This window comes from Crotalus tigris, unplaced genomic scaffold, assembly GCF_016545835.1.
Source record: "Crotalus tigris isolate CLP2741 ecotype Arizona unplaced genomic scaffold, ASM1654583v1 scf7180000018517.1768243, whole genome shotgun sequence".
Classification (NCBI taxonomy): domain Eukaryota; kingdom Metazoa; phylum Chordata; class Lepidosauria; order Squamata; family Viperidae; genus Crotalus; species Crotalus tigris.
In genome coordinates, this window is record NW_024097052.1 from 532,267 (window position 1) to 548,750 (window position 16,484).

Below are 16,484 nucleotides of genomic sequence, written 5' to 3' on the forward strand. Positions count from 1 at the left end.
AGTCTCTTTTTAAAAAAACTTCCAATGTTGGAGCATTCATCGCTTCTGGAGGCAGGTGGTTCCACTGGTTAATTGTTCTAACTGTCAGGAAGTTTCTCCTTCATTCTAGGTTGTTTCTCTCCTTGATTAGTTTCCAATTTGACAACCGTGGAAGTAGCTCAGATCTTTCTCTTAAAGCGAGTCTGTTTGTTGTGTTTTTGTTTCTGTTTTGGTCTCTCAGTCCTCAGCCCCAGGTTCTGGAATGGGACAGCTCACCCCGGCCAGCTCACAATTTAATAATTCAATTTAATTATTCAAAATAAATGAATTTTTTTTATTTTTGTCATTCACGTTCCATTCTGTCCCCTCTTTTGCATCCTTTCTTTCCTGACTCTATTCCATCCTTTCTTTGATATTAGTGTAACTCTTGTCCCACAGCGAGTTGTTCCATGGCAAGTTGTCTGTTGCGAATTGTCATAGCCCAGTGGTTCTCAACCTGTGAGTCTGGACCCCATTTGGGGTCGAATGACCATTTCACGGGGGTCGCCAAACAAGGCTGTCCGCCATTTTTTCCCCCTTTTCCTTAGCTGTGCTACTCCCTTTTATTCTATTGGCTTTTGAAAGCCAATAGAATGGACTCTCTTGAATAGAGTCTAATTCTATTGGCTTTCAAAAGCCAATAGGAATTGTCCAGGCTGTCTCTGCCCTACTGAGCCCGCCAAAAGTCCCATTCTGCAAACGGTGCTGCACCAGTTGAGTAGTCCTCGACTTACGACCGGTTGGGGGTCGCGGCATTAAAAATGTTGAGAACCACTGTCATAGAGCCATCCCAGGTTTCACTGCCCAGCCGGGTCCGTTGGTTGATGTGTTCGTTGTAATTTATTTGTGGCCTGCTTTGTTTTTTTCCATGCCAGCTCTTCAAAGTGTTTTTTAACAAACAAAAGAACTGAATGCAAAGCTCAACATGCAAACAGAGGACTGTCTCTGTGTCTGGTTGTTTTGGCATACAGTGCCCTATAGCGGCGTTCTGAGGGGTGGAGTTGAAACATGCCCAGGATGTGAAGGGTCTATATATATTTTCTCAGCCCTCTTTCTGGCTCATGCCCTATACAGATGCTCAATGATGGAAGGCAGGCTGGTTGCAACGGCTTTTTCCTCCGTCCTAACTATCCGTTTGAAGTCTGTACCTGTCTTGCTTGGTTGCTGTGCCAAACCAGGCAGTTAGAGAAGTACAAATGATACAGTAATTCCTCAAAAAGCTAAAATGGCCGACATCCTTGTTAGTTTGGGGGACAGCCGTTTCGTAGTTTCAACCTCTTTGCCCGTACTGCAATTCTCAAATGCTCAAAATGCTTTTCTATCAGAGATCCCAGTGATCCTTTTCAACGAGCAGATATTATTTTTCCCTCACTTTGTCCATTGGGTCACATGGGGGAGGGGGGGTTTAGCTGGCAGAAATGTGAAGAATCCCTGTTCAATATCTTAACCATTATTTATTTGTTTGTTTGCTTGTTTATTCACACGTCATTTAGACTTATGTATTTCTTCATAGTGTTTTACAGCCCTCTCTGGACAATTTACAATTTCAGCATAGTGCCCCCAACAATCTGAGCCCGATCCAATTTACTGATCTTGGAAGGATGGAAAGCTGAGTCAACCTTGAGCCCCCCCCCCCATCAAGATCAAACTCCTGGCAGTGAGCAGAGTTAGCCTGCAATACTGCATTCTAACCACTGCGCTACCACGACTCATATCCTGCCTTTATTATTTTTATAACTAACTAACACCCTGTGAGGTCTGAGAAATAGTGACTGACTCAAAGTCACTCATCTGACTTTCATACTTAAGGCCCTACTAGAACACACAGCCTTCTGGCTTCTATTCTGCTGCTTTAACTACTAGGCCAAAGAGGGCTAGTTGGTGCAAAACTATAGGGCCTTTTGCAATGACCCTTCTCCTCCTAATTGTACGTTTCTGGAGCAGCTCTTTGCAATGGGTCTCAGCCAAAACGCTAAAGGCACTGTGAAGTAGTAAGATGGAACTTCCCCAAAATCTAAACTATAAATTGGTGGGATATTAATAAGCCAGGTTTACTTTGATCCCTGCAGTGATGGTGATGTCTACAACGGACACTACAAAATAAGAGCACACCACCTAATGTCTTCCAGATGTGTTGCATGACACTTCCCAGAGGTTTAACCTGGAAAACATCTTGACACCCCTGTGGAGTTCTCTCTCCATTGAGGGGAAATTTTAACCACTTGGCCCATGCAAGCAGATCCCATGAGGCTGAGCTCCAATTACTCTCTGCCCTAATGTCCCTTTGCTGCTAAAGATAGTATTTCTGCCCACCATTGTTTTGTTTCCTCGTTGCTTAGCGAAGATGAAAATATCCCGAGCATCTGAACAAGATTCAGGAAAAGGCCAAAGGAAGGGATGGTTAATGCACATGGAATTAGGAGCGGTCCTGGGGTGGGATTATTCAGGCAGCACTATGCTCATAGGTATGGATGGGTGCCAAGAGAAAAATTTCAGCTTTTCCTTTTTTTAAAAAAAGATCTTTTTAGGTTAAAAAAAAAAAATACAAATCTGTGATTTCACAGTGCTGAGATTAGTGGATTGAAAGGTATTTCCAGCAGTGACCAAGCCAAATTTAGCCAGCCTTTAAATCTAAAATTATGTTTGTATTTGTTTATTTATCAATTTATTCAACTTAGATAGCCACCCACCTCACATCTGTGATTCTGGGTAGTTTTCAGTTGTGACTATGTTTTCCATCCCACAAACAACGTAAAACATTAAAATGATAACTAGTTTGACTCTTCTGTTCAAACTTGTTAAAATCGATTAAAACAGACCCCACTTTTTAAAAATAAAATACAGGTAAGTCCTTGACTTACAACCGTTTAATGAGCGTTCAAAGTTTCAACAGCACTGAAAAAAACAACATGGCCATTTTTCACACTTAACAACCACTGCCATGGTCATGGAATCAAAAGTCGGACGCTTGGCAAAGTGACTCGTATTTATGACGGTTGAAATGTCCTAAGGTCATGTGACCTTCTGACAAGCAAAGTTAAAGAGGAAGCCAATCCCACTTAACAACCTTGTTGCTACCTTAACAATTGCAGTGATTCACTTAAAAGCTGTAGCAAGAAGTCATAAAACGGGGCAAAAGAGCCGAGGTGGCGGCGCAGCAGTTAGAGTGCAGTACTGCAGGCCACTTTAGCTGACTGCGTTCAGCAGGTCAGCGGTTCAAATCTCACCGGCTCACGGTTGACTCAGCCTTCCATCCTTCCGGGGTAGGTAAAATGAGGACCCAGATTGTTGGGGGCAATGTAATATATATATATATATATATATATACATTGCTTACTGGTGTACACCGCTTAGAGAGTGCTTGCACTTAAAGTGGCATATAAGTCTCATAAATAAATAAATAAATAAATAAACCTCACTTAACAAATGTCTCGTTTAGCAACAGAAATGTTGGGCTCAATGTTGAGCCTCTAGAAAGAGTACAGAGAAGAGCAACAAAGACGATTAGGGGACTGGTGGCTAAAGCATATAAGGAACGGTTGCTGGAATTGGGTATGTCTGGTTTAATGAAGAGGGGGGAACATGATAGCAGTGTTCCAGTATCTCAGGGACTGCCCCAAAAAAGAGGGAGTCAAGCTATTCTCCAGAGCATCTGAAGGCAGGACAAGAAGCAATGGATGGAAACTAATCAAGGAGAGAAGCAACCTAGAACTAAGGAGAAACTTCCTGACAGTGAGAACAATTAACCAGAAGCGGTGAATGCTCCAACACTGGAAGTTTTTAAGAAGAGACTAGACAGCCATTTGTCCAAAATGGTGTAGGGTTTCCTGCCTGAGCAGGGGGTTGGACCAGATGACCTCCAAGGTCCCTTCCAACTTTATTATTATTATTATTACTACTATTACTACTACTACTACTACTATTGTGATCCTAAGTCAAGGACTACCTGTATATTAAGATAAATATATAGGTACACAGAATAAAATATATTAAAATAAAATACATCCCACATTTCTCTTACAGAAGCATTCAAGCTCCCTAGATACAAACGTAGTTAAGGAGCATTAAAATGCCCTTTGATTCTGTTCTCCAGAGCCACTGAAAACAAGCTTGTTCAAAAAAAAATGCTGGAGACTTGGGTGTCTCTTGAACAAAAATGTTTCCCACTGTTAGGGTGTGGGGTATTCCTGGCCCTGATTAACCACCTGGGATTTGCTAACTCGACCTCCCATTGTTCATATTTGTGTCTATTGCAAGTCACTTCCTCTGGCAGAATCTACCAAGCTAAAGGTTTTTCAGGCAAAGGTGGTTTATAATGTCAGTTGAGCGTCAACATGATTTGCAGAATTATCAGCCGTACCCAGAATGTCAACATGTAGCTTGCTCCGTAACTATTACAAAGTTCCTTTAATCTCCTGGAGTGTGTTGGCTTTAAAGCAGCTTGTTTGGGCAGCCAAAGGAATTATTGGAGACTGAGAAGCCGGCTACACATTCAGTGCATAAGGAGGTAAATCAGCTACTCTTGGTTTCTTGACTAGTTTAAGTGAAACTGAATACATCACTTAATCTATCAAGTAGCCAGTAACCATTGTGAGATTATGAGTCTTGGACAACGCTCTTCCAATACGTTGGCTGGGGTCAAGCAATAACACAACCAACAGTGTCCATAGGGAGGAAGGACCAATAAAGTCAAGATGGTGGCTTTGGTTGCAGCCACCATCTTGACTTTTTTTAAAGTCTCTCCCTCCAGAGCCGCTTCTGCACTGTCAACTGTCCCCTTGGTAAATGCACAAAAGAAACTCCAGGGGCATTATTTTACCAAGAGTATAACTTTGCTGATAATTCCACATAGGCACCGAAATAGCAAAGCCAGTTCTGAAGTTTTCCCCTGGACTTCCCCACTGTTCATTGTCCACCAATCAACTGCCTTCCTGAGCAGCTTGGAGTTTTCCCAACGTTTGATTTGGGGTGTTGGGACTGTCCTGGGCCACTTGAATCCCTCAATTCTCTCCCAAACCTCCTTTACGTTCCAATACTTTCCGTTCCCCCTCCCTGTTTCTGTTGTCTGTTTGTGAGCAGAGGTGCTTGGCGAGTCAGCCGCGACACGCACAAAAGCTAGTTGAACAAAACACGAGGACTGGATTCTCCAACATCTGTATTGTCGATGGTCTTGCGCAGACAAAATGCTGAGAGCTGAGCTCTCAAAAACCACCCACTGGCCAGTACAGGTTGGATAGCTTTAGCCATTGAGTTCCAGGATTAAAGATGATATGAACCTAATATCTCCACCACCACCCCGACAAATCTTTTAACAGATTTCTGTCTGTAAAACTTGATTGTCTGATATCTGCTTTAGGGCAGCGTTTCTCAATTCACCAACTTTAAGATGGGTGGACTTCAACTCCCAGAATCCCCCAGCCAGCATGGGCCATAGAGAGGATTAGTAGGTTGACTTCAGCTGCAGGAGGAAAGGAAAGACGTAAGACTAACAAGTCCATTAGTTAGAATGGAATATTTATGATTGGTTTTCACACTCATGATCCTTGCAGCATCCCCATGCCCCCATGATCAAAATTCAGGCCCATGGCAACTGGCATGTATTTATGATGGTTGCACTGTCCCGGGGTCAAGTGATCATCATCTATAACCTTCCCAGCCAGCTTTTGACAAGTAAAGTCAGTGGGTGAAGCCAGATTTGCTTAATGATTGAATGACTGACTTAACAACTGTAGCGATTGACTTAACAACTGGGGCAAAACTCACTTAACAACTGTCTTGCTTAGCGATGAAAATCTGGGGCTCAGTTGTGGTTGTAAGTTGAGGACTACCTATAATCAATATTTCCTGTCCCAACGGGCGCAATGACTTTTCTCTTCCATCTCCTTAAACCTGGTTCCTTTGTGCTAGTCCTGCCTTCCACACCGGGTTCGACTAACTGGAATCTCATTGTGGCACCTGAGCTACAAGTTGGGGAGCATGGTGGCTTATGTGGTTAGGATGCTGGTCTGACGATTGGCAGTGTTTGAGATCCGATTGGTGCTGCGCGACGGGTGAGCTCCCATCACTTGCTCCAGCTCCTGTTGACCCAGCAGTTTGAAAGTGAGCAACTGCAAGTAGGTAGATGGGTACCACTTTGAGGACATGAAAGAAGTCCCTAATTCCCAATTAGCTGGTGATGTCACCAACTTTCAACCTGGAAGTGCTTTGGTGCTCGAAACACAACTGTAGTGATAGTCATAGCTACCAATTTTGAGGAAAATGGAGCTTGGAAAGTTAGTCTTGTTGCACACACTCTGCAGAAATCCAACTTTGCATCTTCAGGTGCTGGAAGGTTGGTCCAGGATGGAACTGAGCCTACCAGATTAACCAAAAGCTTTGTTGTTCCTTCCCCAGATCGTAGTCTCCAACTTAGTGCTTGGGAGAGCAGCATCGTGGACCGGCTGATGACCCCGACTCTCGCCTTCTTGGCCCGCAGCAGAAGTGCTGTGACGCTGGCCGGCAATGGCAAGGAGCAGGGTAAGCAGAATGACCCGAAGGGGCTAAAATGTTATCGAGAGGAGGGCGGGATGGATTCACCAGCATCCCAAGCAAAGCCACGATGATGCCAAAATAATGAGCCGAGGTGGCGCAGCAGTTAGAGTGCAGTACTGCAGGCCACTTTAGCTGACTGTGTTCAGCAGGTCAGCGGTTCAAATCTCACCGGCTCAAGGTTGACTCAGCCTTCCATCCTTCCGGGGTAGGTAAAATGAGGACCCAGATGGTTGGGGGCAATGTAAATATATATATATATATACATTGCTTACTGGTGTACACCGCTTAGAGAGTGCTTGCACTTAAAGTGGTATATAAGTCTCATAAACAAACAAACAAACAAACAAATAAATAAATAAATAAATGACAGGATTGAAATTGCATCAGGCAAACACTGCTGTTGCATCCTGGGGTTGATTTATTAGTTTTAGCTTGAATTCCGTGAAGTCGGCCATTACATTTGTGAACCAGGGTTTATGGCTTAGCATGCCATGTTTGGTTGATTGAATAAGCCATGGCTAACATAAAGCCACGAGGCTAGCCCTTGTGTCCTGTGCTTCCCTAAATTCCACACTCTGAAATTTTGCTCACGATTTTAGGAAGAGTCTATTTTAACAATAAACTGAGAATTTTGGGAGGGTTATCTTTAGTTTGATAGCTTATCTGAAGTTAGCAACAAGCCTAGGTCTTGCATTCACCCTGTTTGCAAACACTTGAATTAGATTTCATCTTGGCTTAGTCTTCTGGTTCAGTCTCTTGTGTGAATGAAGGCCTTTGAGTAAGGTGGACAAAAATGAGAATATGGATTGCTTTCCCAGCCTGGTGAAGCTTATTTGGGGATACATTCAGTAACATGGAAGAATGGGCATGATTTGAATACAGGTAGTTGTTGACTTGCAACCACAATTGAGACTGGAACTTCGGCTGCTGAGCAGTGCAGTTGCTTGAATTGTGCTCAGTTCTGCAATCTTCTTTGCCATGGTCATTAAACAAGTCACTACAGATATTAAGCAAATCCAGCTTACCCCATTGATTTTGCTTGTCAGAAGGTCACCAAGCATCCCAAATTTTGATCACTTGACCATGGGGATGCTGCAACAGTCGTAAGGATGAAAATGTCATAAATCGCTTTTCCCACTGCCGTTGTAACTTCAAACGGTCACTAAATAAATGGTTGTGAGTTGAGGATTACCTGCATTGCTGTCGCTTTACCGATGGCCTGTCCTTCAAGTGTGATCAACTCCAGCGCCCTTCATCCCATCAAGGACAGACAACAGCTGTCTGGGAAGGATGAGTAGGGTTGACACCTAGTAGGAAGACAACAGGTTGAAAAGGCGGGCTTTGAAGAGCCCAACTTAGCATATGGCAGGAATAATATAACCACTCTATAAACTTTGCTGGCTTTCAGAGTGCTGGGACTGCAATTCCCAGAATGATTAGCACCCATGCTGTGTGTGTGTGTGGGGGGGGGGAATTCTGGGTGCTACAGATCCAATAGAAGTAAAAAAGTGCTACATTATTATGGCAGGCTACCTTTTAAGTACTGTAGAATCAGAACTCCAGATATATATAAGCTAAAAATTTATTGATGAATGTAATAATGATGTTTTTATTGATATAATAAGGACTGTACTAGCTTGAATACGAGAGAGTAAATGTTAAGGAGAAAAGAGAAGAAATATTTGACGTTGCAATTTGAGATTTGTACTAAAGATTTTGTTATCGAACTATTGATTAACCCAGTCACCATCTTGCTTTTTAAATACCTAAATGTAAAATTGGAAAATTAATAAAATGTTATTTAAAAAAAAAGGAGGAGAAGTAGAAAGTGCTACATTATGGCAGGCTACCTTTTAAGTACTGTAGAATCAGAACTCCGGTTTTATTCCCAGACTGAATACAGGTAGTCCTTGACTTGCCATTTAAAATATTTGGAAATTAATTGAAAATAAGGACTAAAATGTGTATTTTGGATATTAGACTTTGTTATGAATTGAGATAAGGGAAATCTTGGTTTACCTAAGGCTTGAAAATTATAAATATCAAAGGTTAAGCTGGAATATTGATGAGAAACTAAAAATTGGGTAAAAATGAATAACAAGGATGTGGATTGTTTATGAAGGCTGAATGTAATTAAGATATGTATAAGCTAAAAATGTATTGATAAATGTCAAATCTGATTACATGACCCTGGGGACACTGCAACCGTCATAAACACATGCCAGTTGCAGAGCATCTGAATTTTGATCACGTGACCACAGGGATGCTGCAACGGCCGTGAGTGTGACGTTATTTAGTGACGTCGTCACTTGGAACTGTCACTCAAAGTTGCAAATCGAGGATTACCTGTATTGTAAAACAATCCTAGAAAAGATTCAGACCTTCTCTTTTCGTTGACTGCCAACAGTACCCATGTGCCCCCGCTCGGCTTCTGCCAGCCCTGTAAGCCCCTGCAAAAACCAGCGTGTGCACCGTTGCGCAGAGCGACGGCGCCCGGCAACCAGCAGCCCTGATGTATCGCCCCGGAATAAGCCACAGTCCTCTCCTGTAAGTTGCTATGATTTTTTTTTTTAACCATCCCCGCTCTTTAGATCTGTGTTTCTCAAATCTTTAGGTTCCACGCCCAGAATTCTTAAAAGTTGCCCAAGTTTGAGAAACGCTCCTTTAGGTTCACATCTATATTCCCATCAATGTTTCCTCTCTCCTGTTAGAAGTAACAGAGACTAGCAGGTGGGATGGTTCTCCTTATGGTCTTAAGCAGGGGTCTTCAAACTTGGCCCTTTGATGACTTGTGGACTTCAACTCCCAGAATTCCTCAGCCAGCCCTGAGGGCTGGCTGAGGAATTCTGGGAGTTGAAGTCCACAAGTCATCAAAGGGCCAAGTTTGAAGACCCCCCCTGATCTTGAGTGCTGCAGTAGTAGCTCAGCTTTCCGCAACCCGTTGTCCCCTTCCTACTCCAGCCGTGGGGGCCCACATCTCATTTTTAACCTGCCTGTTGGGATGAGGAGAACTGTAGTGACCTTGAGGGGGTCAGCAATTTGAGGAAATTGCAGACGTTTCATCCAATGGAAAATGGAAATGGTCTTCTCAGTGGCTCTTTTCCAGGATTCTCTTCATTCCCAGGGCTCTCAGACTAATCATAGTCAACTTCCTAAATTAAACCCAAATCCTGGCCTCTTCGATAGAAAGGAATGCCTGAATTTCAGACCTGAAGTATGGGAGTGGGAGAGAGACACCCAATAGCCAAATGCTACGTACATCCCAGCTTTGTATGTTCAGACATGCTTCTGCTGTTGCTAGGAGAGAGGGCTGAAAACCAAATAGCTTTCGATTGCTAAGCAACTGATATACAGACAGGTACAGAAAGGTTGACCCAACTACTACACTGGCAATTTGGGGACTTCCACACATCTTAAAGGACTGGGGAATTCTGGGAGTTGAAGTTCATACGCTGCCAAGATTGAGAAGAACTGGCTTCAACAATCTCCTGCTTTGAAGATGATGTTAGTGTGAACCGACTGGGCCCAAAGCTCTGGAGAACTGCTTCTCCATCATCAAAGTGGGCTCTGCTTTATGAGTCTTTCTTCTCCTATTCTCACCACCAGAAAAAGAAAGAAAAGAAAGACAAGGATCGGGAAAATGCCCAAGAAAAGAGTGCCTTAGCTCTCCGCAAACGCTACTCTACGCCTTCTGGCCAGGCGCGTCAGCTGCATGTACCTGAAGGCAGGTAAGAAGTCACAGGGATCTTGAGGAGATGCAGAATTAATTTAGCTCTGGCCAAATGGACTTTAAGAAACCAACTCTGCGGTCATGTCTGACTGTGGGAGGTGTATATCAAAGGCTATTTCAAAGAGGATGGAATATTTAGATCAGATTGGGGTTAACTGTAGGGGTAATGACTTGCTATGAACACATCCTGTTGTTTTCTTGGCATCTACTTACATAATTATATTTTATACTTTTGATGTGGTCAAATAACTAAATAAAGATTCTATTCTATTCTATTCTATTCTATTCTATTCTATTCTATTCCATTCCACTCTATTCCATTCCATTCCATTCCACTCCATATATTCTATTCTATTCTATTCCATTCCATTCCATTCCATTCCACTCCACTCCACTCCATTCATGCCTGACAGTGGGGAGGTGTATATCAAAATTCAAGATGATGGCAATGACTACATGGATGAGGCTGCTTGTTATTCCCCCTGCTTTCCTTGCCAGGAATGCTTCTATTTATAATAATGCGCATAAGCATTATTATTATTATTATCACCGATTAGAGTGATAATCCCATTTTGTACAATCGGTCACAGGAGTCATAGAAATGACAGCTACAGTAAGGAAACCATTCCAATACTTCTGAGTTTTTGGACATAATTCCGAAAAGATGCTTTTTTGCAGCCAGGGTTCTGAAAGCAGCCTCAGTCTGCAGCCCTTTAAAGCAGCTACATCTCTTCCTAGGATTGCAGGCCAGTTTCAGAGGCATACACGTCTCCATGCTCGGAAGCCCCTTTTGTGAACGAAGCTGGAAGCTTTGCGCAGCCAGAAAGTGGGATTCCACACATTCAACTGGTTGCGAAGGGCTGAAATGGACAACTGCGGGTTTTTTTTTTTTTCACGAGGCTTCAGATTTTTTTTTTTTTTTTTTTGCAGCACGTTGTTTCTGCTGGGATGATGTTAAATACTGGGCATGAGTTCTCCCTGGAAATCATATCACTGGAGATTTTGTTTTGTCCGTGTCTGCTCTGGGAAGGGTCTCCAGAATAGGATTGGGTGGCTGGCAAAGCTGTTTCCTCCACCGTGTCTCTAATGCCGTCTTCTCTATACTTCCCTTTGGCAGCCCAAGCCCCAAGGCCAGGCCAGCCTCACCAGCTGTGGTCAAACAGCGCCCTGCCTCGCCAAGCCCGGGACCCAGTATTTCACATCGGTCAAGCCTGGCTCGCAGTGCCCAGTCTTCCCCCAAGAGACGAGCTCGCAGGGAGCCCGAGGGCCAACCGAAGGCCCGTGAACGCAAGAACGAACCCAAGGAACGTGGGGTGGCTTCTCCAGCCCCAGAGGAGAGCCTGAAGGCAACTGGGAGCAGCGAAACACCAACAGGTGGGTCCTACTTGGTGTTAGTTAACACTGAATTGCAGTCCAAGACTAACGTGGTCAAATAAAACAAGGCATAGAGCTGGACATTAAAGAATTAACAATTGAATTCTGAAAATTTATTCAGGGAGTCCTTGACTTACAACCAGTGGTGGGATTCAAATATGTGAACAACCGGTTCTCTATGTGGATGCTGCTTCCGGAAATCCATTCTGGGCCTGGGCAACAAAAAATTAACTACTCGTTCTGCTGAAGTGGTACAAACTGGCTGAATCCCACCACTGCTTACAACCCTTCAGAGTTATGACCAGCCCCTAAAAGGAGACTTACAACCCGAAGTCAAAGATTCAATGGTTGGCCATGTGACTGAATGTTGAGTGCTCAGCAACACGGTTGCATTTGCAGTCGTTTGCATTGTCCTGCAGACATGTGACCGTGTTTTACGACGGTTTTCCTAAAAACTAGCACTTCCAGTTTTCGGCAGAACTGTGCCTGTAGTGAACTGCTGGTTTTCTTAATGACCACAGATTCATGTAACGACCATGGTGATTTGCTTAGTGACCACCGCCAAAAATATCCTAAAAGGAGGCCAGTCCCATGGTCAACTCGGTTTATCATTTTCATAACAGATGACTCTAATGGTTAAGGCTCTGTAATGATTGTATGTTGAGGACTACCTGTAGGCAAAGGGGGGGGGGCTAGAAAGCTAAATGGGATATTGTGAATCCTAAAGCAGGTATGTTTCAAGAACCCCAAAAGAAAGGGGAAAAGTTTTTTTTTTTTAAAGTGGTTTATTCTGCTTTTCTCTGATTGCTCAAGACAGGGACGGAAGCTTCCAACTTTACACAGAGGAGGCAAAGATAGCAAGGAATGCAAAAGAGACAGTGAATGCAATCTCAGTCCTGGGGGGAAAGGAAATGTAAGGAAGAGACTCAAAATAACAGCCTGTTAATTTTCCATAAAAGAGGACAGGGAAACTGGCAGATTCTGTCACTGTATCTTGTGACCATTGAGTTTCAAATAGTCAACCTAGGGCAGTGATGGCGAACCTTTAAGAGACCGAGTGCCCAAACTGCAACCCAAAACCCACTTATGCATCGTCGAATGCCGGGTGGGTGTGGCCAATTGAGTGGGTGTGGCCCATTGGGTGGGCGTGGCTGCAGTGGTAACGGCAGACTGGGTGGGACTGAAAAGGTCAATCAATCAATTCCAACTTTGCGAGATTTTTTTTTCCCGTGAGAAGTTGAAATGGACTGATTGATTGAACCTTTTTTTTTTTTTTTTGCACATGGCGGCAAAAAGGTTTTATAAAACCCAGCTGAAGGCCTAGGACTGGGACGACGACGCGCGTGCCCACAGAGAGGGCTTGAGTGCCGCCTCTGGCACTCGTGCCGTAGGTTTGCCACCACTGTCCTAGGGTCTATTTCCTAACCTGGCCCGCCTCGCAGGGACATTATTACAACGTCTACGCTGAGAGATTGATTGCATCCAGGCAGGTGAAGCTCAGCTGCTTTTGCACAACTTGTCTAGTCTGGACAGCGTTAACCTTGGGCTAGTATTTTTTTGGGGCTGCGCCTGTTACGTAAGCATGCCGTCTTGGTTAGTTTAGCAACAGGTTAACATAGCCTCAGCTTAAGAGCGCTGTGTGACTTGCAGCCATGATGGCTATCCAAAACCATCCAGCAAGCAGTCCCTGGGCTCCCTTAACCACGTGAGACCCTCAGCACAATCAAGCTACATCTTCCCTTCCGTTAGGAATGCGATCCCTGGGTGGAGACAACGGGTGGGGAGGCTTCTTTGGGGAGAAGTGGCGTAACCCTAAGCTTGGCATTCTTAGATGTCGCTGCCCCCTCTGGGCCTGCCAGCCTGATGCCTCCACCTCCTCCTCCAACACCAGGCAAGCCAATGGCTGGCACCACAGACCAAGAAGAAGCTGCTAGACTGCTGTCTGAGAAAAGGCGGGAAGCACGGGAACAGCGGGAGCGGGAGGAGCAGGAGCGGAAGGAGCGAGAGGAACAGGAGCGGTGAGTTTTACACACGAGGTTTCTAGGCCTCGTGGAGGAAGGTGCGATTTTTTTTTTTTTCCCCTGGAGAGTCGAGCACAATTAGCTTTGCAGGTGACCAGCCCGTATCTCATCTCATCTCCTTCGAGGTCAAGTATCTCGTCTCTTAGGGAACGAAGGGATGAGATAACCTAGTAACTGGTAAAACAAGATGGTGAGGTAGAACATGTGCAGAGTTTTATTTTCTCTTTACATACTCTTGAGTTAAGGTTTCTGCAGTGCAAGCATATTGATTCTGGGCCATGCTAAGATGCCTTCAGCGGCTGCTTTCCATTCTTCTTTTCTTTGTGTGTGTGTGTGTGTGTGTGTGTTTTGAGCTGAGATATTTGACTCTTTGACATCCGGCAGGCGCCAAGTGGAGGAGAGGGCCCAGCAAGAAGCCAGAGACCGCCTTCAGCAGCAGGTTGAGCTGGCTAGGCTGGAGGAGCAGCAGGCCCGGCGGGAGGAGCAGGAGGCCCAGGAACGGGCTCGGGCGGAGCAAGAGGAACAAGAACGGCTGCAGAAGCAGGTGCGTTATGAATTGGGGGACTGGTCCTAATGTGACTTTTTTCAGTACCATCCTAACTGCGGTCACTAAATGAGGCAGGTGCTAAACGAGGACCGCCTGTCCTGCTGAGAAGGGTTGATATTTTGCTTATGCAGAAAGAACTTTCTTCCCCTCTACAGGGAGGGAGCCCTGAATTTCCCAAATGGTCTGGCAAGAGGAGTAGCCTCTGTTCTGTCTCTCTCGGGGGCGGGGGGAACCTGACTCAGTAAATAATAATAATAGTAATAATAATATTAATTAATAATAATAATAATAATAATAATAATAATAATAGTAGTAGTAGTAGTAGTAAAGTTGAAAGGGACCTTGGAGGTAACCAAGTCCAACCCCCTGCTCAGGCAGGAAACCCTACACCATTTCGGACAGATGGCTGTCCAGTCTCTTCTTAAAAACTTCCAGTCTTGGAGCATTCACCGCTTCTGGAGGCAGGTTGTTCCACTGGTTAATTGTTCTCACTGTCAGGAAGTTTCTCCTTAGTTCCAGGTTGCTTCTCTCCTTGATTAGTTTCCATCCGTTGCTTCTTGTTCAGCCTTCAGGTGCTTTGGAGAATAGCTTGACTCCCTCTTCTTTGGGGCAGCCCCTGAGATACTGGAACATGGCTGTCATGTCCCTCCTCGTCCTTCTCTTCATTAGACTAAACATACCCAATTCCAGCAACTGTTCCTTATATGCTTTAGCCTCCAGTCCCCTGATCATCTTTGTTGCTCTTCTCTGTACTCTTTCTAGAGTCTCAGCATCTTTTTTATATCGTGGTGACCACAACTGGATGCAGTATTCCAAGTGTGGCCTTACCAAGGCCTTGTAAAGTGGTATTAATACTTCACATGATCTTGATTCCATCCCTCTGTTATTGCAGCCTAACACTGTGTTGGTTTTTTTGGCAGCTGCAGCACACAGCTGGCTCATATCTACCTTTCTTCCACCCTTGCTCTCCTGGTCCTTCTGCAGTGGCTGGAAATAGGGGCATGGGGGGTGGAGTCTTCTCTTGCACGGCGGGTGCGCACCTCTCCTCTCCTTCCTTGCAGAAGGAGGAAGCCGAAGCTCGGGCCCGGGAAGAGGCTGAACGCCAGCGAGTGGAACGGGAAAAACATTTCCAGAAGGAAGAACAAGAGCGGCTGGAGAGGAAGAAGGTAAGAGGGTTGCCCCAGAATCCCTGCTCAGTTGCCCCTGGAGTGACGTGGAAACCTCCGTAATAGCTTTATTCTATAAAGGAGAAGGGGCACTTGGGAATTTGCTTCCAAAGCAAGCAGGCCAGCTGGTCTTAGCCACTGGGTTGGAGGGCAACCATCCCAGGCAGGGGGTCAAATGGGGAATAGTCTGGAGTCGGTATGTAAACACAAGACACAGGAGGCCTGACCCTGCCTTGAAGGCAATTAGACTTATCTAGTCTTTCCCCAGGGGCAAGCTGCCAGTCTAGGAAGATTCCTGGGAAATAGGCACAAAGCAATAAAGTAGCTTATTTGTACTCGACAACACGTGTGGGTCTGGTTGTTGGGTGCTTGAACTACTGGATTTTAAAGAGTTGCAATCAAAATCGTGACGTCTTTGGTTAAATTCAATTTCATTGGCAAGCACAGTTAAAACCCACCCCGTCATGTGGTCAAGATTCAAGCGCTTGGCAACCAGCATCCATTGGCCATGGTTGTATGGTTCCGGGGTCTTGAGATCACCATTTCCAACCTTCCCAACTGGCTTCTGACAAGCAAAGTCAATGGGAAAAGCCAGAGTTTGCTTAACGATCTCATGATTCGCTTAGCCACTGCCGTGATCTGCTTAACAATCATGGCGAAAAGATCACACAATTGGGTACGACTCACTGAACAACCAGTGGAAATTCTGGTCCCAAGTGTACTGGGATAACACTTCAACGGTGGAATGTAATTCTTGTTCAGGATCCTGAATCTTGCTCAGGATTCCCTGTGTGAATCCTTCTGGTTCGAAAAAACGTACAGGATCTTCGCGCATACCTTACCTCATAGCAAAACATCCAAATAATCCCTGTATCGCCTCACTGTTTTATAAAATCAGACTTCCCCTCCTGTTGTGACTGGTGAGGCAGCAAATTTTTGCATTTCAATAGGGCCTTTCTTCTTCTTCTTTTTGTCAATCTTGTTCTGTTTTTCTCCTTGCAGCGCCTGGAAGAGATCATGAAACGGACACGAAAAGCCGATGGAGCTGATGCAAAGGTGATTGATTTTCCTGGCCTCTTCTGGCAGATGAGAGGACC

The 16,484-nt window shown here is 44.7% G+C and overlaps 1 protein-coding gene across 4 annotated transcripts in view; it reads left to right on the top strand.

Annotated features, from left to right (window-relative positions):
* Positions 1-16,484, top strand: part of MAP7D1 (MAP7 domain containing 1) — a 72,070-nt gene that overhangs the window by 50,091 nt on the left and 5,495 nt on the right. For 3 of the 4 annotated variants that reach the window (XM_039353355.1, XM_039353356.1, XM_039353358.1), the window contains 8 exons: positions 6,412-6,534; positions 8,957-9,096; positions 10,156-10,277; positions 11,397-11,653; positions 13,485-13,671; positions 14,059-14,218; positions 15,283-15,387; positions 16,390-16,443. In XM_039353355.1, coding sequence (XP_039209289.1) covers positions 6,412-6,534; positions 8,957-9,096; positions 10,156-10,277; positions 11,397-11,653; positions 13,485-13,671; positions 14,059-14,218; positions 15,283-15,387; positions 16,390-16,443 — 1,148 coding nt within the window. The remainder of the gene's footprint in view (positions 1-6,411; positions 6,535-8,956; positions 9,097-10,155; positions 10,278-11,396; positions 11,654-13,484; positions 13,672-14,058; positions 14,219-15,282; positions 15,388-16,389; positions 16,444-16,484) is intronic. The other variant, XM_039353357.1, reaches the window with a different exon arrangement.